Source organism: Canis lupus, chromosome 21 (assembly GCF_048164855.1).
Source record: "Canis lupus baileyi chromosome 21, mCanLup2.hap1, whole genome shotgun sequence".
In the NCBI taxonomy this organism is placed as follows: Eukaryota; Metazoa; Chordata; class Mammalia; order Carnivora; family Canidae; genus Canis; species Canis lupus.
In genome coordinates, this window is record NC_132858.1 from 39,027,937 (window position 1) to 39,051,483 (window position 23,547).

Here is a 23,547-nt window from a genome sequence, read left to right on the forward strand (position 1 = left end):
AAAATCTTAAAAAAAAAACAAAAAACAGAGTAGGTATACAAGCCTGTTTAGAGGTGATGGAATCAATAATTTCATTACTTTTGTATGTCGGGGGGCTATGCCGAATGCCTAGAGCCCCTGCACAGAGGGGTACCTGATGCATTTCATTTTTACTCCTGCCTCTATCTTTCCAATGCCTCAAAGCATGCCTCTCCCCACTACACCTGCATCAACATAGTTCATCATTCAGGTTGTTCCTGTTAGTGCTCCAGGGCTGGGAGCAGTAGACTTCAACCCTTTGGTAGATCCCAAAGCCCTTGACTTCTAAGTTAGTGGCTTCCCTTGGCTTCTTTGGAGAATCCTCATCAGGGCTGGGAATCTGCCTCTCGGCTGCTCACTGGGCTCTGGGTGAATCAGCGGTTCCTCTTGAGGAATGTTGTTGTCCCTGATGTATGCCCATTAAAGTAACACTGTGGGTTATACATTTCTACCAATGGGCTCTTCAGGTCCAGTATTTTTCATATTGGTAAACTGTTAATAAATAGATCTAGTTTAAAACAGTAGCAGGTGTGAGTGGGTAGTTTGTGATGTATCTAATCCGTATCCTGTTTTCAGATGGTGTCTGAGCTAAGAGAGCATCTCCTGAGACACCTACAGGGTATAGAAAAGAAGAAAATTGAACAGATGGTTCTGGACTACATTTCAAAACTGGTTGGTTTTGCTTTTTGTTCTCTGTCCTGCATTGCCCCAGCCCCCCTAGTATGTAGCTCCCAGTTTTTGGCTCAGTATGTTTTTCAGATTAGGTTTTTGCAGATTTTCTGTCCTCAAACCACTGTGTTTGGTGCTATAGATTGAACAAAGGGAAAAAAGAACCAAAAAACAAGGGGGACTTGGTTATGAAAGTGGTTTATTACACTCCCTTCAAATAGTGATCTATATGTTCACGGAAGCATGGAGCTGTGATGAGCTCAGCATGGTTGCCAAATGCTCACGTGCCTCTTAGCAACTTTCAGCTCCTTATTAAACTATCAGTAATGATTTCTATACATGGAGGCTGGTGAAGACATGAGAGAACTTGAACTGAAATTCTTAATGAGTGCCAACAGCCCAATTAGGCCAGATTCTTGCTTAATTGTGTAAATACTACCACATTAGAGTCTGCTGGTGAGATTGGTAGCTCATCCACCAGGTAGCCACCTGTTGGAATTGTGTGATCCCAATTAATAGCACCAGTCCATGTATAAACAGAAATGCTATGGCTAGACCGATTTTGAGGTGGTCTTGAGTCTCTCAGAAAGCATATGGAGCTGAGGCCTGACCCTACTTAGAAGCTAGAAATAATATGCTAGACAATTTCCTAAAGTATTTAAATTCATAGAAAGAGAAAGAACACTCCATTCCTCCCATTTGGGGTAAGACCAGTATGCAAATGACCAATGTGTGAACATACGTTTTTGCATTAAACTCTGGAAGATTAAATGTATTAGATATGGCCCTGGCTGGATTTCATGTTTAATTTTAAAGTTTTCTGCCTTTATTACAGTCATTAGTGTCTGTTTTTAAACAATATGTTTAGAATTTCACAATTTTTAATACATTAGGAGAGGTTGGTATTCTCACAAATTGATGTTTACAAGTGAGGCATTGAAACTTCCCTAAATAATAATTCTTCGTAGTAGAACCGTACCGAGGAGCTCACCTTATGAATGTGGCCTTTATCTTCTCCATGCTGGTATTAACTTGCTTTCCCTGTCCCTTAATAACACAAGTATTTAACATGTCCACCACCTTTCTTTCTGTTGACTTTAAATTTCACTTTGCAAAGTGTTAAAGATTTTTGTTCACGCATCATTCTTCCCTGTAGCTAAACCCATAAAAGTTTTAACACTAGTCTGTATTAACCACTAGAAGCAATGCGACCAGAAGTGGTAGAGATGTAGCCCCAGAAAACTCAGTACCCTGATTTCCTGACTTAGCAGTGACTGATGGAGGCCAGATGTGCGTGCTCCTGCCCAGCAGCAAGCAGCCATGTCCCCTGGTCCTCACAGGAGAGTGGCCCGACAGGCTTTCTGAAACAAATGCAAGAAGTTGCTGCAGCACGAGACTTCAGCCAAAGAGACACAGAGAATCTGTGTCGTTGAGAACTAATTATTTTTATCTGTGCCTATATGGAGATCCTTTCTGATTTGCCCCCTGGCCTTGGCTACACTTGCAGGACATGGGATCCATGGCTGGTGACAGCCCCAGGGAGACTGCTCTGTTGCTGACAAACTAGTCAAATGCATGACCCAGACTTGAAACTGGTCGCACTCCATAGTTGATGCTCGGGACCTCCATTCTGTTCTGTGTCTCCTTTCTCCTCATTGTCAGCTGTGGGCCTGTGTCATGGAACAGTCCAAGAGCAAATCCAGTTGTACTTGGCCTTCACTGCTGGCAGAGGGCCTGTGACCGAGGGCCTGTTGACCAGGCTGGGGAAGCTCAGCTGGGGCACTGCCTGCATAGACAGAAGGGACTCTGTTAGGCTCTGGTGCACATTTTCAGTCTTTCCATTTTGGATTCCACAACCTCTGAATTGGCTGCAGAAAGGCTGGTTCTGTGTCCAGGCGCAAGCTGAATGCCAGCCACCCTGAACATGCCTGTCAGGCCTGTGGAGGGCTCGCTGTAGGGACCCCGGAGGGAGAGGGAACGGGCAAAGGTTAACAGACTGTCTTTATCCTCCAGCTGGATCTCATTTGCCAAATACTAGAAACCAGCTGGAGGACACATCATCTTCACCCCTGGGTTCTCCACTTGTACGCAAGTATTTCTCATTCTCTTTTATCAAGGTGTACAAAGGGCTAAAACAACTCTAATTGCTGCCCATTTTGGCAAAGCTTTTTCAGAAGTTAACAACTGAAAACAGTTGTCACCAGCCCTGACACTGTCTTAGTTCTGTACTCATCATTTAAAGGAGTGGCCCAGTTACTTTACAGGTCCTCTTTCCCTGGCATATGGTTGATGGGGAGGAGGGGCACGTGATCTCAGGACTGCAGGGAAGGGGAATTTAGGTTAATACAATTTATCATTTATGCGCCTACTGTCTGGTTAGATTCTAGGCATTAGGCTGATGGTTGCCATCATACTCATGAAGCTTTCAGCAGGGCCTAGCCTTTCATAATTAGCATGAATTCCATCTCTATGTGCTATTCAGAGCCACTGCTTAGACAAACGGAGTTTTAGAGATGAACCCCTTGGCTGATGGCGATTCTGTTGTTTTTACCTGTCAGCAGGCGGGCCAGTGCTGCTGAATTTACAGTCTTTCACATCATGACCAGGATTCTGGAAGCTACCATGAGTTTGTTTTTACCTCTGCCTCCTGGTAAGTCTTGGCTCTTTTGTCCTTTGTTGTAAGAAATGTGTTCTTTCTTCTTCACCATGGTCCCCAGATTTTGGCAACATTACTGATTTAAGGATGAGACTTTCTGTGTTTGAGAAATTGTGTGTCTGGTGTCAGTGTGAGAGATGGGCCTGACGTTGGTCTCTGCAGACCAAATCACCCCTCATTATTAAATTATACTGTGACTTGTCACTAACTTCAGGGAGCTGAAGCTGGTCTCTATGCAGCTTGCAAGGATATTTTGAACCAGTGGAGCTGATTCAGGGAGATCTTTCCCTGATGTCTGCAGGCTTAGTTTATCTGATTGAGAAAGTTAACACTCAGGAGGAAGTGGGTCTGGCTGTTAGAAAATAGCTGATTTTTATGTGCTAAGAAGCTAAAAATCACCCTTAGGATTTTGAAACAGGACCAAGTCAGGCCTCAAAACACCCTTGGCACATGTATGTAGTCATTTATTTGATTGGTCATTTGTTCACTCAATAAACAAACATTGGTTGATTTTTTTTTATTACATTCCATATACTGTGCTAGAAAGTAGAGCAGTTACAAAAGTAACAGAAATCTAGTTGGTAACATGTATTCATTTTAAGAAACAATAAGCTCCTGTCTGCCTTGTGTTCATTACATATATATTCTTTTTTTTTTTAAGATTTTATTTATTTATTTACAGAGAAAGAATGCATAAGCAGGTGGAACAGCAGGAAGAGGGAGAGGGAGAAGAAGGCTTCCTGCTGAGCAGAGAGCCCATCACTGGGATCATGACCTGAGCCAAAGGCAGATGCTTAATGGACTGAGCCACCCAGATGCCCCCATTATGTACATATTCTGATGAGTGCTAAACTTTATGATAACTATCACTACATAATGTTTATCAGCCAACTTAATTTAACTTACTCATATACATTTATCCCATCATCTATCAGTAATTCATTCCTTTACTCATTTTTAAGTCAACATGTAGATGGTGCCCATTTTGTGCCAGTTACTATACTAAGTACTTTACATAAATGAGCCCATTCCATTTTCATAACAGTCCTAAGTAGGAGCTTAAATTGGACCACATTAAATTGCCAATACCCAACCAGTTTTTGACCAACAAAAAAGGCACTTTCATATAGTTCCACTTAATATTATTCCCACTTTATAGAAATTGAGGCATAGGAAGGTTAAGTAACTTGCCTAATAGACACACAGCTATTAAGCAACAGAGCCAGTGTTCAAATCCAGGAAGTTGAGCTCCAGAATCTGTGCTTTTACTACTATTCTGTGCTTGCCTCTTGAATTTTATATTTCATTTGAATTGGTTGATGCTAAAACATTGACAGTTTATTGGCCCAGAAATCCCCACAGCATGTTTCAGCCTGTCTGCATTTATGATACATCTGATTCAGTTTGGAATTCTTCATGCTTTCTCTATCCAACATATGCCTTATCTTATAAGATCTGCTGATATTGGAGGTACAAAAAGGGTTTCCTTTGATTTTTTAGGGATCCGAAAGTGACCATTCATGAGAAGAATGGATGACTTTAAATTATCCCAATAGAATAGGAATTTCAAGGTGCCCTCTAGAAAGAGTTAAGGGATTTCATGAAAAACTATGTATGGTTTTCTGGCTTCAACTCTTAATTATTTGTCATTAACACAAAAGAGTTGGTAGGGGCATGGATTCATGCTTTGAGATTTGTTCACCATGGATGTTCAAGCCTCTTTTGTAAATAAATGAAAGTGACTTAGTGGGGACAATATTATATCTGGGAGATCATAAAACTTTACTTTCTATGGAACATCAGGGACATGTAAGGAGGGAAAACATGGAAAAGTGTTATCCATAGTGATTAAGAATTATTATGAGTAGACTTTATGGTTTGTTTCCATGTGTCAGGTAAGGAAGAGCAGTATCTCTCCTTTTCTCTTAAATGTTTGTTTCCTTCATGTGACCTGGAAAGAGAGGTGAAGTGACACTGGATCACATGGGTGTACATGTGTGTGTGTAAATACAGGGTGTTTTTTTCATGTACTTGTGTATATAGGCTTGCTCTCCAAGCCTGCTGGACTTGTGAGAACTGTTTGAGTTCCAAGAGCTGGAAACTTGTAACCCAGTTGTTTAAGAAATAAGGAGAATGCGGACCATGAAAAAGTCATGGTTTCAAGGTGGAGCATTTGTAGTTTAAATGGGACCTGTGTTCCCCCCATGGGCTAGAGGAGGTCAGGAGCCCTGGCGGAGATGAGAACTAGAGTTGGCTGGAAAAGCTCTGTTTTGAAGCTGATGCCTGCTTATGCGTGCGCTCTCTCTCTCTCTCTCTCTCTGTTAGCCAATTTGCTCTGTTGCTTGGAGCTGACCCAAAGCCAAGAACGGACTGTTGGATGTGGAGCTGTGCCCTAGGGATAAAGGATGAAGGATCATCAGGGATCTTTAGGACATGGACACAGGTCTAGAGAAGGAATTCTGAATCCAAGAAATCTATAGGAACCTAATGAACTTTTCTTCAGAACAGATTTCATAACTTTTTCTAATCTTGGGAAGAATGTCCAAATCCACTTGAAAAATCTCATGTTATTGGTTACTGAGTAAAATCACTATTTTTTTTTCTTTTTTTTTTTTTTTTGATTCAGGGAGGCCAGAGTGGAGTCATCCTGTTGTCAGCCCCTTAACATCTGCTTGTGGGCAGAGCCTGCACTTTATCTGACCCTTGATGTGGCCAAGGACTTAGGACTTAGGACTCAGTCTCTCACTGCTCATGATTCATGTGTTCAGAGAGACAGAGAAAACTCCACGATTGTTCTGAACTCAAATTCCAGCTCTTTGGGCATCATGTCTTTGTCATGTAAGCTCCTAAGATTAGGCTGTGATCCATTGTCATTCCCTACCCACACCCCATCAGTTTCCATGTCTGGACCCATTGCCACATGCTTCTAATCCCTTTCCTTCTCCTTCACTGTCAATGCCCCCATCACCCCTGGTGCAGGTTCATGCAGTGGCCTGCCAACACCGACAGCTTACACACCTCTTGCAGCAATCTGTTGATACTCCAGTCCATTCTTTGCCTGTTGCCGTTTTAATATTCCAAGAGCAAAACTCAGACCCTTTTTCCATCTTGCTCAAAAGCTTTCAGTGTACCTCCCCAAAGTCTTCTAAATAAGAGATTCCTTTCTGTCATTCAGCATTCAATCCCTGTCATGCACACTCAGAGCACCCTGCACTTTTCTTTCATAAAACTGGTCACTTTTAAAGATTTTATTCATTGTTGGAAGAAAGAAGGGGGAAGGGCAGAGGGAGAGAGAGCCTCAAACACACTCCACATTGAGCTTGGAGCCCCATGCAGGGCTCAGTCCCACAACCCTGAGATCATGACCTGAGCCGAAATCCAGAGTCAGATGCTTAACCAACTGAGCCACCCAGGTGCCCCAAACTGGTCACATTTTTAAAAACATATATGTTTGTAAATCTTTGATTGTCTTCCCAGCAGCCTGGGAGGTGGATGGGAGCAGTAGTGGTGTCTGTTTTGCTCATTATTGTACACCCAGCTGCTTGTCTGGTGTCTGGAAGGGATTTGTTAAATAAATTAGCCATTCCAACCTACCTCCTACCATCCCTCTTATATACCTGATTCCAACTCAGCTGGGTCATTCGATACTTTCTGAATATGTTCCATACTTCCTCACCTTTGGGCCTCTGTCCATATTGTCCCATTAACCCAGCTACCAATTTTTGGGGGCAAGATAATGTCATGGCTAAGAGCCTAGGCTAAAGTCCCATAGCCTGCATTCAAATTTAGCTCTGCCACTTACTAATTATATGATCCCAGGCCTTTCTTAGCTCCTGTGAATCTTGGTTTCCCCATTTATAAAGTGGGAATCAGGCAGTTCCCACATCATAGTGTTGTATGAGGATCAGGTTAGCCAGTGCAGAGATTGAAGGCCTTGCTACATGTTTGCTCTTGGTCACCATTGTGCTACCCCATTGCTAGACTCTTTTTTTTTTTTTTTTTTTTTTTGTGCTAGACTTTTCATAGACCGAGGGCTGGTTCTCCAGGCAGTCCTGTGGAAAAGATACTGGTGGCTCCATTTTAGGGATGAGGAAATGGAGGCTCACAAAGTTTTAGCTGGTAAGCAACAGCAGGATTCTAGTGCAGATCTGCTCAGGGCAAAGTGGTTTTTTCAACTGCCTCCACTTTGTATGTTCTCTGGCCTCATTTCCACCCCCAGGAATTGCATTTACCCTACAAAGCTCCCCTCATGTGCTATCTTTTCTGAGAGGGCTTTTCTGATTGTTTCCTGGACCCATATCTTCTCCCATTGATATGGTTTTTATTGTTTATTATTAATAGTGTGCTTAGAACTCTGGATTTCTGAGCGTTTGAATAGCCCTCCCCATAAGACTTAGGTTTGAGGGAGTTGCCTTCCTCTCTTGAATTCCTATAGATTTGCTATCTGACCATATTATTTAGATTTTTCTTGTTTATAATTTAGTTCAAGTAGACCCCAAAAGCCTTTCTTTAGGGCATACCCAGAGATCAAGCATATAGACTGTCCCCGACTGGTTCAAAATTTTTCCACTTCAGCAAAGTGTGGTCCCTGTTAATCAGCCTTTTAGCCTGGGCATAGAGTTTGAAGGTCTTCTGTTAATTGTTCTCTTTTGCCATCTTACTGTAGAATTGCAAACCTGTCACACTGTACAACTGTTTTTCATCGAGCAGGCCTTGCACTCTTTTTGCCAAAGAAGGGACACAAAGTGAAGGACATGCCTGCTTGTTGGGAACTTACCATAGACCCAGCACAGTACTTAGTCACGATAACACAAAGAAGGAGACTTGGACCTTGTCTTCAAGAAGCATTTATTAGGGACGCCTGGGTGGCTCAGTGGTTGAGCATCTGCCTTCGGCCCAGGTCATGATCCTAGAGACCCGGGATTGAGTCCCACATTAGGCTCCCTGCATGGAGCCTGCTTCTCCCTCTGCCTGTGTCTCTGCCTCTCTCTGTGTCTCTCATGAATAAATAAATAACATCTTTAAAAAAAAAAAGCATTTATTAGGAACACCTGGGTGGCTCAGTGGTTGAGCATCTACCTTTGGCTCAGGGTGTGGTCCTGGGGTCCTGGGATCGAGTCCCACATCGGGCTCCCCACAGGGATCCTGCTTCTCCCTCTGCCTATGTCTCTCTCTCTCTCTGTGTCTCTCATGAATAAATAAATAAAATCTTTTAAAAAAATCAAAAGAAGCAGCATTTATTAGATTCTAGGTGTCAAGGCACTGAGCTGAGGGCTTTATTACTATCCTTGAATTCACTCCCTATAGAAGGCTGGCTGACCATGCGTACTACCCCCCCACCCCCACCCCCGGTCTCTCATCTAGGTTTTCATACTCTGCACACGATCCTTGGCGTCCACTGTCTCCCTTTGCATAACCTGCTGCATTACATTGACAGTGGGGTGTTGCTGCTCACTGAAACAGCTGTCATACGGCTCATGAAAGGTAAGAGGCTCTGAGTTCGCCACAGGGCCAGCGCCAGTCCAAGCCCCTTCCCGGCTGGCTTCCCGGGTGTGCACCCCGTGCAATCACACAGGGCCCTGCTGCCCTCGGGGATGCCCCACGTTCAGCTGCATGCTTGGCATTACATCTTAAAATTTGTAATATTGGAACAGGTCGGGGGGGTGTCCTCATTTGTCTTCTGCAATGGACCCCAAAAATTACGCAGCCTGTCCTGCTGAGTACAGTTCATTTCCGGTAACCAGCCTTCGGCTAATTTAAAGTAGACTTTCAAGAGGCCCCAACGGGCTCCTTGATCCACACACAGCTATTGCATTCCTTTTCTGTACATGAGGGCACTTGAGGATAGGAGCCTCCAAAGGCTTGTTTCTCCAGAAAATGTCATGGAATGGCTTACTTTCAGCTGATTAACTCCGTCATCTCAGACTGGAAATGCAAGAAAAATTGAGAGAGTTAGCACTCATGTGAGTTTGGACTCGAAGGTCTCGAGTCTAATCACTTGCTGAAATTACTCACTGGGTAGCTTACAGATGTGTTGGGGTAACATACTTTAAAGTATTTGCTGTTGCCCAAGGTGCCTTCTGTTTTAGTACAATTGTTTTGTGACCGGCAGCCTCAGAACCCTGTCCCACATAAAAAGCACGTCAGTAGAGGAAAGCCCTTTAATTCAGAGACACAAACTAAAAATTTCAAGCTATTGTTAGACTTAGCCTGAGAATTCAGGGTGGGGAACGTGTGTTATCAGAATGAACCATCGAAGTATTATTCGCTTGCTCAGATATCAAAATGGAGATTTGTTCTTTTTGCCAATCTAACTTTTTTGTAGATCTGGACAATTCCGAGAACAATGAAAAACTAAAATTCAGCATCATTGTGCGGCTTCCCCCGGTAATCCTGACTTCTCTCTTATTCTCTCCATAAGCCTTGGTGTAAACCTCCTTAGTTTCTTCTTGCAAAGGGAGCATTTACTTGTTTTGGGCTAAAGTCAATTGAATTGTTTCACTTTTCGGTCCTTTCCAAGAAATCCCATGCATCTCCGCCCCGCCGGCCGTTCCCTGCTGCGCCCAGAAAGTGCTTGTACTGCCCCTGGCCTGGAGTGCCTGGCACGGCCTGCCTAGAACATTTAGCCAGTTTCTCCCTCTTAGGAAACCACACTAATATTTACATCTGTGAGCCTGTGGGGAGGGAGAGGGGAAACATGTGCTTCAGACCTTTAAACTGATAAGAAATTTAAATACAGGTGAGGTCAGAAGGTTCTGGAACTGCATTTCCCCCCACTGCCATTTCTACCACAGCAGGAAAACATTCCCAGGTTGAAGGAAGAATGAGAAACATGAGAGAAAGGCTTGTCCAGACACTCCTTGTTTTTATGGGGGATGTTAGCTCTCCAAGTCAGAACTACTGTGAAAATACAGAATTCCACAGCAAGGTCCTAGAGCCCCAGACTTCGCAGACTTGCTGACCCGAGAGCTCAGCTGGCCCTGCTGTTGACATACCTGGAGCGCCTGTACCTCCGGCTCAGTCCTCCCACGCAGGGATGTCCTTCTGGGCCTCCTCGGTTTCCTTTGTAACACCCCCTCCTCCTCGCAGCTCACTGAAGCCCAGGCAAGGGCAGAAAACAAGGCATATTTTCCATGGCTAGATCTCTCTGGGGAAAATCTCTGAACATTTAGTTTGGTCTCTAAATTTGATTTTTTTTTTTTTTTTTTTTTTTTTTTTGCCTCAATCTCGTAGGGAGTTACATTTTTCTGGGCAAGACGTTGGCGAGAACATGCCTACAACCTTTTGTTTCCCAGCAAGATACTGCTTAGAGTTGCAGGTACCCAGTTTTGAAGAATAGCAGATGAACTCCATTTCAGAAAAAGAAATTTGGCAAGATCAGTGTATAAACTACTTTCCTTGGGGTTGAATTGGAGTATTTATTCAAAATTCAGAAGCACACCTCCTAGGAAATGGCCTTTCTTCAAAGGGCCTCTCTTTTATTTTTTAGTTTTTTTTTTTTTTTTAAGATTTTATTTGTTTATTTGACAGAATGAGAGAGCATGTGTGAGCCAACACAAGCAGGAGGAGCGGCAGACAGGAGAGGAAGAAGCAGGCTCCCTGCTGAGCAGGGATGGGGTCCATCCTAGGACCCCAGAATCATGACCTGAGCCCAAGGCAGATGCTTAACCCACTGAGCCACCCAGGCACCCCAAGGGCCTCTCTTTAGACTAACTAGCTACTTTGGAATAATCCTTTTAAAATTATAAGTAGATAAAGGTACACATACTTGATGCCAGTATAAGCTACATTCTCCTCTCTATATTTTTTCCATTCTTTTATTGTTATTCTTGACTTAGTTTTTTTAGTTTTAGATACACAGGAAAATTGAGTGCAAGGTCCAGAGATTCCCAGTACACCCTCTGCCCCTACACATGCATAGCCTCCCCCGTTACCAACATCCCCCACCAGAGCGGTCCATTTGTTACAACTGATAAACCTGCGCTGACGCATCACAATCACCCAAAGTCCGCAGTTAACATTAGGGTTCACTCCCGGTGGTGTTCATTCTATGAATTTGGACAAACGTATAATGCAGTGAGTGGGTCCATCATTATATTATCACACAGAGTATTTTCACTGCCCTAAAAATCCCCCTCTACGTATTTTTCAATTTGCTTAACAGCATATTGGTCAGAAGATCTGTCGACTTTGGGATCATCCTATGAGTTCTAACATCATTTCGCGGAACCATGTGAAGCAACTGCTGCTGAACTATAAGAAACAGGTGAGTCTGTGGGCAAGCACAGCCCACCAGATGTTGTATGGATCCTATTTGCCCATTTCAACATAGCCACAGTCAGCAATTGTAGTGCTTACCACCACCACCACCACCCCTTTTTAAAGTTTGTGCTTGTTTTGGAGAGTCCGCTAATACCAGAAGTGGTTTCCCTTTTAGCCTCAGAGTTCTATGATTGACAAGTCACCAGGCAGTGTGGAGTTTCTGCCTCTGAACTACTTCATTGAAATACTGACAGATATAGAATCTTCCAATCAAGGTAATTGCACTCATCTGTCCTCAGGGCTCTCCTGCTTTTCTCTTGACACATCAGTCCCGATTCGCTTCTGCGTACCCCTTTCTTTCCAGAATACGCCTTACTCATAAGTAGCCCTTACTGCAGCGGGTTTTAATCAGTAACATACAGTTTAGTTCCTGGAGTAAATTACCAAAGGAATAATCACCCATGAGGGGTGATTAGGGTTGAAGGGTTGAAGAGGGTTGAAGAGGCTCAAAAGCCATTTGGTTGATGTGAATGACCTTTCTTGGGGCTTACGTATAATAAATTTTAACAACACATTTCAGAGTCATGTGTTTTACTCAAATATAAAATAATTACGATTTCAATGAGCTGTAGGCCCAATGTTTTACCATGGCTACATAGTAACTCTTTTCTCCTTATTTCTTCCAGCTCTGTATGCTTTTGAAGGACATGACAACGTGGATGCAAAATTTGTGGAGGAAGCAGCTCTGAAACACACCACAATGCTTTTAGGCTTATAAAAGAGAAAATGCAATTATATCAGCTTCCAGTATTTTAATCTTGCTCATCACCTTGACTTCTGTTGAGACTCCTTTACCAATATTTAAAATTGGTAACCAAAATCAGAATACATTGTTGAACCATCTGAATTTCAGTTTGGTACTTGTTCAGAGAGAACTAAACTGCTGTACCTCATCCCAGTTTAGAAGAGCAGACAAGCAGTCAAGTGTAGAGGAGTGACAAAACAGTCTAAGAAGCATGGACTGTCTCAGTGAGGACCCAGTGGCTTATCTTCCTAATGATTTCATAGGCCAACAGCTAGTTTGTATTGCACTCTGAAATAAAATGTGCTTTAAAAAATGCAGGGAACAGTGCTTAGAAAAACAAAAACGAGATGTGTCGCAGAAGATAACGTACGACAAGTAGAAAAATGAAATGTTACATAAGAACTGTATTTGGAAAGAGGATGCTTTCTAAAGAACTGAATTTGGACCAGGTCAACTCTGCTATTTCCAGTGTGGAATGCTTTGTAACATACAGCAGCGTGTACATACAGTTCTGAGAGTGGGCTTTGTCTTTGTGATGGTTCAGATGGAACTTTATTTAATATGTTAAAGTTTTTTGTATTTATAAAAGTTTGATTCGGTAATATCTTGTCATTAAAAAAAAAAAAAAAAAAAAAAGAACACTGAAGGTTCTAGCCTGACTCTTGGTTTATGAACCTTGCCTTTTTATTCCAGCCAGAAATCATGAGTTCATGAGCATGTTCCCTCAGAGGCCCCCAGGACATCTAACTAATTCTCCTAGTTTTTTTTTTTTTTTCTTCTCTTTTTTTCTCTCTTTTTTAAAGATTTTATTTATTTGAGAGAGAAGAGAAAGAGCACACAAGCAGGGGGGAGGGGCAGAGGGAGAAGGAGAAGCAGACTCCCCGCTGAGCAGGGAGCCTGATGGGGCTCCATCCCAGGACCCCGGGATCATGACCTGAGCTGAAGGCAGATGCTTATCCCACTGAGCCACCCAGGTGCCCTTTCTCTCTCTTTTATAATGACTTAATTCTGACCAATAACAATAGTTGCTTGCCTGGGGTCAGCCAGGCCCTTTGCTTTTCTATCTTTACACTGTTTCTTACAGTGAACTTGTGAAATTGTAATGATTATAAATATCACTAGCTGGTAAAATAATTCAGCTTCTTTTCTAAAATCATACTTGTGTTCCAAAAATTGCCCTCTCCTATGAATTTCCCTTTTTGGTCAAATATTTAGTCGTCACAGAGACCCCAAATCCTGAAGTCCTGTCAGCATGTTAGACTCTTTCTCTTGGAAGATCATTATTTTCCCCTCCCTACCCTTTCATACTTGGAGTTGTTTCGGTGTCTTTCTGAAGTCTGAGTCATCGGACTCACGTTGATACTGGTCCTGCCACCACTCTGCTCATAGCCATTCATTTCCGGATAAGATGCCAACTCCTTGACACTCAGTGTTTCCTAAATCCCAGCCTTACACACTCCCCCAACATGAACACGCTGTTTCAGCCAGGCCAGTTCTCTGGGCCCTGAGCACCTTTTTCTTCCAAGCCTTGCTTTAGGCTACTTCCCTCACCTGGAATCCCCTCCCCACTTATTAAAATCTTATTTATGTTTAAGGGCCAGATAAGTCCATCTCTGACCGTGATCCCTGGCTATTCCCACACACAGTGACAGCTTCCCCTTCTGAACCAGTAGCACATGCTATAATATTTAAACGTCCATCCCTTTGTGTCAAAAAATTGTATTTCCATTCTTAAGTTGTTCCTACAGGTATATTTTTTTGATTACTAATGCAATTAATAATTCCTACAACATAGGAGCTCTAAGTGTGCAGTATTTCTTTGTGTTGACCACACAGTATTATCATAGGCACTTTGCTTTATAAAGCCTTATATAAAACCACCAAATTAGATTAGATTCAGGACTGATTTGTAGGCTGAGAATGAGATTAAATTCCATTCTGGTAGGATGGGGGCTTGGAAAAGATTTTGTTTCCATTTAGAGAAAGAAGAAAAATAAGGAATGTAGTATTTTTCATTTCCAGAATTATGACACAAAATCCATACCTGACACCAGTTTGAAGTATGGTTTGAAATATTAATGAAGTAAAATCAGTTTTCAAATCTTGTGTATTTTCATAGATGAGAAAATATAAAAACAGAATTAGGAAAATGTACTTGGGTGAAATGCAATAAAACCAGAGTAATGAAATAAGTGGAACTGGCCTCATTTTCAGCTCTGCCACATGCAAAGCTGTGTTTTCATTGCAATTTTTAAAAATCTGGAATCAGAACTTAATCACAGGCTTGTTTGTATATAATGTGAAAAATCTAGATTTAGAAGAAAGATAAATTAGGGCATAATTATTTTTGCAGCTAAAGGATTCTTGTAAAAAGAATTATCACGATGTAACTGTAAAAAGGACAAGCTTCCACACGGCTTTTTATTTGATTTACATTACCAACATGAACTTCAAATGCATCTATTTAACAAAGTGAATTATAACCCCCGTGATACTTGGGATACATTCCTTTTCAAACATTTTATCTTTCTCTTTCAAGGGAGTATATTGAATAGTGTTTGCTTTTTTTCTTCAATAAACAAAAACCACTCTGCCAATTCAGTAAAAATTGATTTATTTTTCTTGCATTTTTATAGCACTTGGACTACTATATAGTTTTGAAAGTCAATATATAGAGTGAAAAAAGAAAAAATGAACAATACAGATATATGCTTTGACATAGTTGTAGGAAAATTCTATGTCTTACTTAATATCGTGTAAAATATAGTAGCTGATGAGTGTAAAAGGAACCCATGCTGTTTGCCATTGTTGGTTGACTGGGATGCCATATTTGTCTGTAATTTAGAGCTATTCTGCTGATACTTTCCAGCTGTGCATCTGAGGAAGCGTGGCTGAAGTGTTTCCTTTGGAAGCCCAGATTGGTTCACATGCTCAGATTTCAATCGGCTTTGGAACAGGTTTCCTTATGTGCCTCATATTGGCCCCTTGTTCACTGGGCTTGAAAGGAGCCAAAGCGCCATACGGTTTTGGCAAAGGAAGAGCGGCCTCTGCCTCTGGGATGTAGGCATTTGGACGTGGCTCTGCAGTTGTGTAAACACCGTTGGGGAGTTGGCGGTTGTCTGATACCAAGAACTCCTGCAAAGAATGATTTTTCCTTTTTAGTTTCCTGAAAACAGTAATGAAATCCCTTCATCCTTAGGGCCCAGCAGACACAGCTGCATCTGAGCAGCCTTAGGCTGTGCTGGCTGGTATTTTCCCCCAGGGATGGGAGGGTATGAGGGTGGAGTCACTAAACACACACACACACACACACACACACACCACACACTGTGTCTCATCGGCATGACCCTTGTTGCTCATGCATCACTCTGTTCCTGGAATTGGGTTTATCATAGACTGGCTGGTGGGTCCTAAATTCACTGTATTTCAACTTCAATATCTTTCATCAAGCACTAATTATTTCCATATTTTTGAAAAAGGCTGGAGTAAGTCATCGGTGAGCAAATGTTACAAAGGAGGAAATAAGGATAAAGTAGAACCAGAGGAGAGAAGTGGTGAGCAGCTTGCTTTGAACCTCCAGGTCCTCAGAATTGTGCCTGTGCTTCTGGAGAATAGAGGAATTTCTTCTAGCGTTAAAAAGCACTCTAAGCAATGGAGACAGGTAAATGACAGTGGGGACAGGTAAAATCGGAATGCCCTCAAAAACACAGCCTCAGGCACTGTGGAAATTATAAACCCGACCCTACTTTCAGGTATTCCTAGCACATATTTGGAAAGCATGTTTTCTTGGGTTAGGGGTGAAGAGCGATCCTTTGGGGGGGTATCTACTTGACGGTCTGAGAGTGAGCCGTAGGTTCCCAGGATGTGGTCTTCTTAGGAAGATGCCTAATTCCATTGTAAGAATGTCATGGGGTGGGCAGGACTGGGCCCCTGAAGGGCAGGGGCAGTCTGTGTTAGGCCTACACGGGGGCCCGTGGCAGGAGAAGAAGCTGTGACCTTGAGGCCTATGACGCACACGAAGCAGAAGAGGCTGGAGGCCTCACAATGTGCTCCAGTGGCCCCAGTAGCCAGATGTGGGCTGAGGAGGGACGCAAGCAAGGACAGAGACTGAAGACCGTTGGACAGAACCAGTGCCAGCCTGGCCGCTGTCCTGCCAACGGGAGTCCATGGTGTTCAGCCACACAGGCCACGATGAAGGGCTGTGCGCTGGGACTTGGCGCTCGGTGAGCGTTTTCTGGAGAATATCATGCACTTTGGAGTATTATTTTGCCCTGTCTACATCCTCTCTTAGAACTCCTTTCTAATGATCGTCAGAACTAAGTGTGTGGTAGAGTGGGACATTTTTCATACATTTTGGGAGGACCCAAATCCCAGAACACAGCCCTTCCTAGCACACTTTACAAATGCAACACAGAAGACCAAGCTTACCCGAGACTTCTCAGCGACGGCCAAGGCATACATTTCTTCATCTCGGAATATCTTCAACCATTCTGTCTCGATGTCTTTATTGAGTGGCAGGCCCTTTTCTATCCTGGAATTGCAAGAGAAAATGAAGTCTTCTTTCTCCCTGACTTCCTTTTGGAGTTCAATGGCCAGAGCTTGCTTCATGGACAGCTCAGCAACAAGAGCCATCATCTGTTCCGTAGCATCTTTGATCTTCTTCCGGTAGCCATTCATCTAGAATGAAAGAGCCCAAAGCTTAGACTATATATATTCCATGAAGAGTCAAGAAAATGGCAGGCTGAGAGCTGTCTAGAATGGTGAGGTGTGGGGGGGGGGGGGGCATTCTTGCCTGAAGGAGGGAGAGCCTAAGTGGGAATTCAGAGAAAATAAGAACTAGGAGAGATCTCAGAGATTGAGCCCAATTCCCTGGCTGTGTAAGTAAGGAGAAAAACACATCTGTTCATTGAGCTATGGAGTTCCAAGTGGATAGGTAACATTGAGGGGAATAGTCCCTTTATTTTTAAGAGGTGAGAAGAAGAAAAGGACAGGATATTTTTGATGTCTAAGTTCTGGCCTAAGATTGCCATGTTTTTAATTTGTCACTTATCCAGCGGAAAAAAATCTGGTAGAACAAAAACTATACTTAAAAAATACTCATCATCATTGGGCAGCCCAGGTGGCTCAGTGGTTTAGCACCACCTTCGGCCCAGGGCCTGGTCCTGGAGACCCGGGATTGAGTCCCACATAGGGCTTCCTGTGTGGAGCCTGCTTCTCCCTCTGCCTGTGTCCCTGCCTCTCTCTCTGTGTCTCATGAATAAATAAATAAAATCTTAAAAAAAAAAAAAAACTCATCACCTATGCAGAGGTCCCGCATCTGAAGTGATTTTTAATGGAAAATATCGTACCTCATTGTGGTTGCACTATTGATCATAATTCCTGGGATGTATCTTTATTAGGTCATGAGCAAGCATGAACTGAACCGGGGAAAATCTGGTCAGTCATTTGAAATGAAATGTTCCTTGTTCTACACGTATGTTTACCATTTCACATCAGGTGGTTATCATCAAAGACTTAAAAGATCAGGCTAAGTAGAACATAGCACGATTAAAACAATATTTGTTGAATGAAGGAATTAACGAATTCTATCTTAATCCTCCAGCCTTTTGAGCCAGGGTACACTGAGAAGCCATTTGCTTCTAGGAAAGATGAGAGCCTGGAGATCTGCATTCTTGTTGAGTCCCCACAAGGGGCTAGGCCACTTCTTACCTAGTGAATGCTTAAAACAACTTAAGCTAATGTCACATCCCTGTCACAGATTAGAAGACTTGGTCATTAAAATCCTCTCTGTGTCCTTCTCAAGGTCACTCGCTAGTATTGCTACGTCCCGGACCTGGGATCTGAACCATTCTACCCCTAGTTCTGCCTACTGTGAAGAGGTCATAATGTTGAATGAAAAAACAAAAACAAAACAGGGAGAGAACACCAAAGGTGGGGAAAGGCAGGGGAGATCAACCACTAGGCTAGGACTCCTCTGACGGAAGCCTCCCAGGTAGCAGTCGCCACCATTCACATTTCTCTAGCCTTTCGGTTGACTTCCAGACTCTGTTGACCAGCCAGCCCTGGGTGAAAACGAAGGACTTCCCCTAAAGAGAGGGAAGTTCATTTTGCAAAAGGAAGGAAGGCAACATTTAGAGAAACAACATTTAGAGAAAATTAGAGAAATGCTGATTCAGGCAAGTTCATGAGACTAAAGAAGTCTTAACATCTCCTATTTCTGGAGTAAAGTTGTGACCTGTGCAGGAGCCGTGGGACTGGGGGCTCAGTGTGCTAGTGGAAGTCCTCAGAGCAGCCGGGTAAAAGCCAAGGGAAAACGGCAAAGGAGCCTTGAGATTTATAATGATTTTGTTTCTTTAGTGCACCCAAGTGTTTCTGGAATGGGACTGACTGTTCATTCATTCAACAGATTGTTTTTTTTCTTGAGCTTAGTGCACACCAGCTTTAGGGAAATTAAAATCCCCATGCCGTCACGGCGGGATGCTCCAAGGGGCCAGGAGGCCCAGCGAGCAGGGGACCCGGACGGCCCTGTGCGGAGGCCCTGCCTCCCCTGCCTCCCCTGCCTCCCCGAGCTCCCTCCTGCCGACTGCCCCGCTCTAGCACCAGCCTGACGGGTCGCTCTAAAGTAGCAGGCCTCAGATTTTAAACGTCTGAAATTGGGAAGCTCCACATTCAAGGTGTCGCCTTGCTAGTGGGGCCCCGGCAGTGGCTGCCCCCCAAGACTATTAGGCATGGGTGTCGTGTGATTGCTGTTCTCTTGTCATGGTCCCTGGCCGTTTCTGAGTTCTGGCTGGGTTCTGGATTGGGGCCCCTTCCATGCCACCTGCTGGCTAAGTGAGGCCTTCCGATCACAAGGAACTAGAGAGGATTCAACTTGGCACATGAAATATAAGGGTGACAATTTCCATATTTTGAATATGTGAAACTTGTAAACTGTCATCGAAAAGCTTAAGTCTGCCCAGTAAAAAGTGAATCCACTCAGGGAGCAAGATTGAAACTGACTCTGGACAATTTTTTAAGATTCACCTTTACATTTTAAATTTTACATCTTTGTTTCTCTAGTCGTAAAGTCTAATCTCTCCAGTGCTTCTGTCAATGAATAACGCAGTCGGCGGGAAATGAGAGGGGTATAGGATAAGGGACAAGGCAGGGCAGACCTTTTTGGCTAAGAGCAGCGTGTCCTGCTTGTAGGCCTGAGTTTTGCTGCAGAGCCTGTCTGTGAGCCGAGACACCTGTTCATAGATAAAGTCCTTCTCCAGTAACTTCTCCTCCTTCTGGGCCAGCTGTAGTTCCAGCTACAGTTGAAAACAATTTCAATAAAAAGGAAAAAAGTCATGCAAGTCAAAATCTCTCTTAATTAGAGCACTGTTTCTCCCCCTTAATGGGGACAGATTGCTTTTATACAGTTGCCAAGATGGCTCCAGGAAAGTCTTTAGCACTGGCCTAGGTCAAGACTTCCCTTGCCCACCCCCCCCCCCCCACCTCCGGATAGCTTTGGGAGGTCTTCCTCCCCTGGTAGAGGATGTCCCTCTCAGGGCCAGCCAGCTTCCATGTTGCCACTCCTCAAATTTCATCCACTGAAGATGCCAAAACTGTCCTTTGGGCTCTGAGACAAAACTGGGCATCTTGAAACCACTCAGGTTTTACTTCTTTTTAGCAAACACTAGAAACAAGCTTAGGTTTAGCTACAGAATTACAAGGAAAGGACTGGATTAGTGGCTAGGACAGTGAGGGATGAGGGACAAGTCTGTCTGCAGAAGCTGGCACAGCACCACACGTAGCTGGGCGCTGACGGACACCATTCTGAGGAAGACCACTTACCGAATCTAGTTTTTTTATCATTTCTTCTTGGGTCATATCCTTCCCTGGAATGAAGCGGATTCTGTTCTCACCGTCAGGATTTATAAATTGTTTCTCCAGGTCCTTTATTCTCTCTGTGCACTGTGAAAACTATTTAAACAAGAAACATTAACTTCAAAACCAACTCTCCTGCTCAGTAAATTTTAAAATTACATAGCCCAAGGTCTTTAAAATCTTTCGGTAGGATCAGTCTGGGGCAAGGTGAAAGAGGAGGACTGTCACCATCCCAGCCGCGGGGACCCGGGGTCGAGCGCCGTGTCCCGTGAAGATGATGCCCGGGACTGCTCTCCGCAGCAAGGCCGAGATCTGGGTCATCAGAGAAAAAGCTGATTTTACCACCAGCCCTCCGTGTTCTGCCGGTGGGATGCTGTGTGGTTGCAGCGCTCAGACTGTACTGACCTGACCTCTTTATTTTAGGTTGTTACGGAGGCCAAAGTAGACAACGTACAAGGCCGGTGACACACTAGACTCCAGCTTAAAACTCTTTGTTGGAATAGGTTTAATGGCTTCCAGAAGAACAAAGTTCTCAATTATTGGGTCAATCTGGTGTACGGTCTGCAAGGAACTGCTGAACTATTTATATTTTTTTGCTAACCAACCAAGGTAGTGTTTCACAGATCAACTATATTGGTTGAATCAATGAGACTTTGGCGGTAGGTGAAGAAATACGCTAACTCCCAAGCAGGAGGGGCAGTCACACTCAGCCTCACTTCATGGGGAGAGATGTGGAATGCAGTGAAAACCAAGAGTCATCACTTTCAACTTTTTTACAGAAAACCTGTAGAATCTTAGGCAAATCATTTATCATCTCTAAACCTTAGTTGTCATAGGTGGCTCAGTCGGTTAAGTGTCTGCCTTCAGCTCAGGTCATGGTCACAGGGTCCTGCCTTCAGCTCAGGTCATGGTCACAGGTCCACATGGGGCTTCCTACTCAGCAGGGAGCCTGTGCCTCTCCCTCTGCCCCTCCTCCTGCTCATGCACATGCTCCTCTCTCAAAGAAATATATAAAATCTTAAAAGAAAAAAAACAAACCTTAGTCGCTTCAACTGTCAAATGAGAAGATAAGGCCTAATCTAATGCAGTTGATTCACTAAATGAGATAACGCATCTTGAGTACTTTACAACATATTCTAGGGTGATGGGAGTAGAATTTAATTTTTAATTCATGTATTCACCTCCTCCCCCTCACAAAAAGAATTTTAAATGGTGATATAATTATTTTTTTCCTCTTTTATCCCTCTCTCTCAACATTCCTTAGTTGCCCTCAATATGGAGTTAAAGTATACATATATACATAACCAAGCGTAAATACATAATTATGCCATTTATTATTAACAATGCTTCACATTTTCGTTTCTTAATTAGGAAATAAAATAAGGAACAAAAATATGGTGCTTGCTTATCAAAATAGTACCTTGATTGGCCTTATTTCCCTATGGGTCGTTGAGGAAAAACTATATACTTTTTCTTTTTTTTTTTTTAATTTTATTTAAATTCCAGTTAGTTAACGCACAGTGCAATATTAGTTTCAGGTGTAGAATTTGGTGATTCAACACTTACATACACCACTCAGTTGAACAAGTGCCCTCCTTAATCCTCATGTTTACTTTTTCTATATAAAATAGTGCGGTGTCCTAAAATAGTTCACGTAATTTCCAAGATCCCTAAAAAGGAGCTATTATTATAGGCACCAGGAAAATGTGACTCATGATCATCCTTGGATTACATTGTGAGACAATTAAAAATTGTTTCAAACAACTGAGGAAATGCAAACCTTAAGGGAATTCTGGAAATGATGCAAAAACTGGGAAGACTTTGGGGAAAAAAACACAAGACACTGCAGCTGTAACAAATAACAGGATGTGACAGGGCTCCAACACGGCAAGGCAGGGTACAAAAATGATTTGCCTAAGGCAAATTTTACATCATGTCCTTCAAAGGGCCCATGTGATTTGTGCTGAGTAGACAAGTAAGTGCAGCTTGAAGACTAATAGGAAACTTTTTTTTCTTTTTCTTTTTTTTTTTTTGAGATTTATTTATTTATTTATTCATGACAGACACAGAGAGAAGCAGTTCATAGGCAGAGGGGGAAGCAGGCTCCCTGCGGGGAGACCGATGTGGGACTTGATCCCAGGACCCTGGGATCACGCCCTGGGCTGAAGGCAGATGCTCAACCACGGAGCCAGCCAGGTGCCCTGATAGGAAATTTCAACAGTTCTTAAGCTTAGAACTGACTCTGGCAGGACAGGTAACTGATGCTAATCCCTAGTCCATATGTCTCAATTCGTACGCAGTGAGAATGGAAAAGGCTCAGATCAGACATAAACGCTTCAGTAGTTTCCTCTTGGGTCAACTAAGCTCATATTTCACACCAGATACCTGGTTTTGTATAATGAAATGCCAAGTGCATATGTTTTAAGAACAATGAATTTTATCCATTGACTGGAAGCCCTGATTTGCAATGAACACACACAAAGTGCCTGTACAACAGGGAGAGAAGTTTTCTCTTGTGGATCTTAATGAATTTAGAGTCCTTTTGATCTGCTGGGCATCTTGATAGTGTAGTATGGGCACAGATGGCCCTGAGGCTCTGTTTTGGGAAGGAGCTGGAGAGAGACAAATTATTCTATAAAATCGAGACAAGTGTGGAGTGCCTGGGGGACACTGTGGGGTGGTGGGGCTGCGGAGAGAAGAGGATGAAAGGTGGAAAGGCAAGCAGGTGAAATGGAGCCAGGCTAGGGTGCTGCATGGGCCAACACACGTGGACACTGTTAGCAGTGATGGGGTGGCTGCCCGTAGGGCTCTGCGGGTATGGGTATCTGATACTGAATTTGAGGTTCTTCACATTTCTATAATGTACCCCATCATGCTGTTGCCCCAAATCGTCAATCAGTTCACTAAGGTCTTGCATGAATGGTTCTGTGCAGGTAGGCTGAAGAAGGAGCTGGTCCTGAATCTGCATTGATGGGGCATAGAAGTGAACCAGAAAGTGTGTGTGCCAGTGGCGGGGGGGGGGGGGGCTATCCTTCATATGAACCACTCATTGGTAGTAGGAGTCAGACCCACAGGAATCCTGGGGAGGTGACCTTGGAGACCTGAGGGACTCCTGGGAGTGCCAGCCAACCCATCCACATCAGGCTACACTTATGAAAGAAGTGATTAGGAGAACTTATGACTAAAAACAAACATACATGGGGCAGCCCGGGTGGCTCAGCGGTTTAGTGTAGCCTTCAGCCCAGGGCCTAATCCTGGAGCCCCAGGATCGAGTCCCACATCAGGC

At 43.4% G+C, this 23,547-nt stretch overlaps 2 protein-coding genes and 1 long non-coding RNA gene across 24 annotated transcripts in view; 1 reads left to right on the forward strand and 2 right to left on the reverse strand.

The window, feature by feature from the left end:
- Positions 1-15,008, forward strand: part of GSAP (gamma-secretase activating protein) — an 85,858-nt gene extending 70,850 nt beyond the window's left edge. For 4 of the 14 annotated variants that reach the window (XM_072791433.1, XM_072791441.1, XM_072791435.1 and 1 more), the window contains 8 exons: positions 595-690; positions 2,701-2,771; positions 3,246-3,337; positions 8,708-8,827; positions 9,669-9,730; positions 11,508-11,609; positions 11,781-11,880; positions 12,292-15,008. In XM_072791433.1, the coding sequence (XP_072647534.1) occupies positions 595-690; positions 2,701-2,771; positions 3,246-3,337; positions 8,708-8,827; positions 9,669-9,730; positions 11,508-11,609; positions 11,781-11,880; positions 12,292-12,383 (735 nt within the window). In that variant the 3' untranslated portion in view covers positions 12,384-15,008. Of the gene's footprint in view, positions 1-594; positions 691-2,700; positions 2,772-3,245; positions 3,338-4,025; positions 4,172-5,969; positions 8,565-8,707; positions 8,828-9,668; positions 9,731-11,507; positions 11,610-11,780; positions 11,881-12,291 lie in introns of those variants that run through there. The other 10 variants (XM_072791434.1, XM_072791436.1, XM_072791438.1 and 7 more) reach the window with 10 other exon arrangements.
- LOC140613042 (uncharacterized) lies at positions 8,175-10,542 on the reverse strand. Its single transcript, XR_012014157.1, has 2 exons — positions 10,339-10,542; positions 8,175-9,268 (listed from the first exon to the last, which is right to left on the reverse strand). It is a non-coding gene; the product is annotated as an uncharacterized lncRNA (long non-coding RNA).
- Positions 15,008-23,547, reverse strand: part of CCDC146 (coiled-coil domain containing 146) — a 115,789-nt gene continuing 107,249 nt past the window's right edge. For all 9 annotated transcript variants that reach the window (XM_072791427.1, XM_072791431.1, XM_072791428.1 and 6 more), the window contains 4 exons: positions 20,229-20,357; positions 19,565-19,702; positions 16,839-17,087; positions 15,008-15,545 (listed from right to left, as the gene is read on the reverse strand). In XM_072791427.1, the coding sequence (XP_072647528.1) occupies positions 15,342-15,545; positions 16,839-17,087; positions 19,565-19,702; positions 20,229-20,357 (720 nt within the window). In that variant the 3' untranslated portion in view covers positions 15,008-15,341. The remainder of the gene's footprint in view (positions 15,546-16,838; positions 17,088-19,564; positions 19,703-20,228; positions 20,358-23,547) is intronic.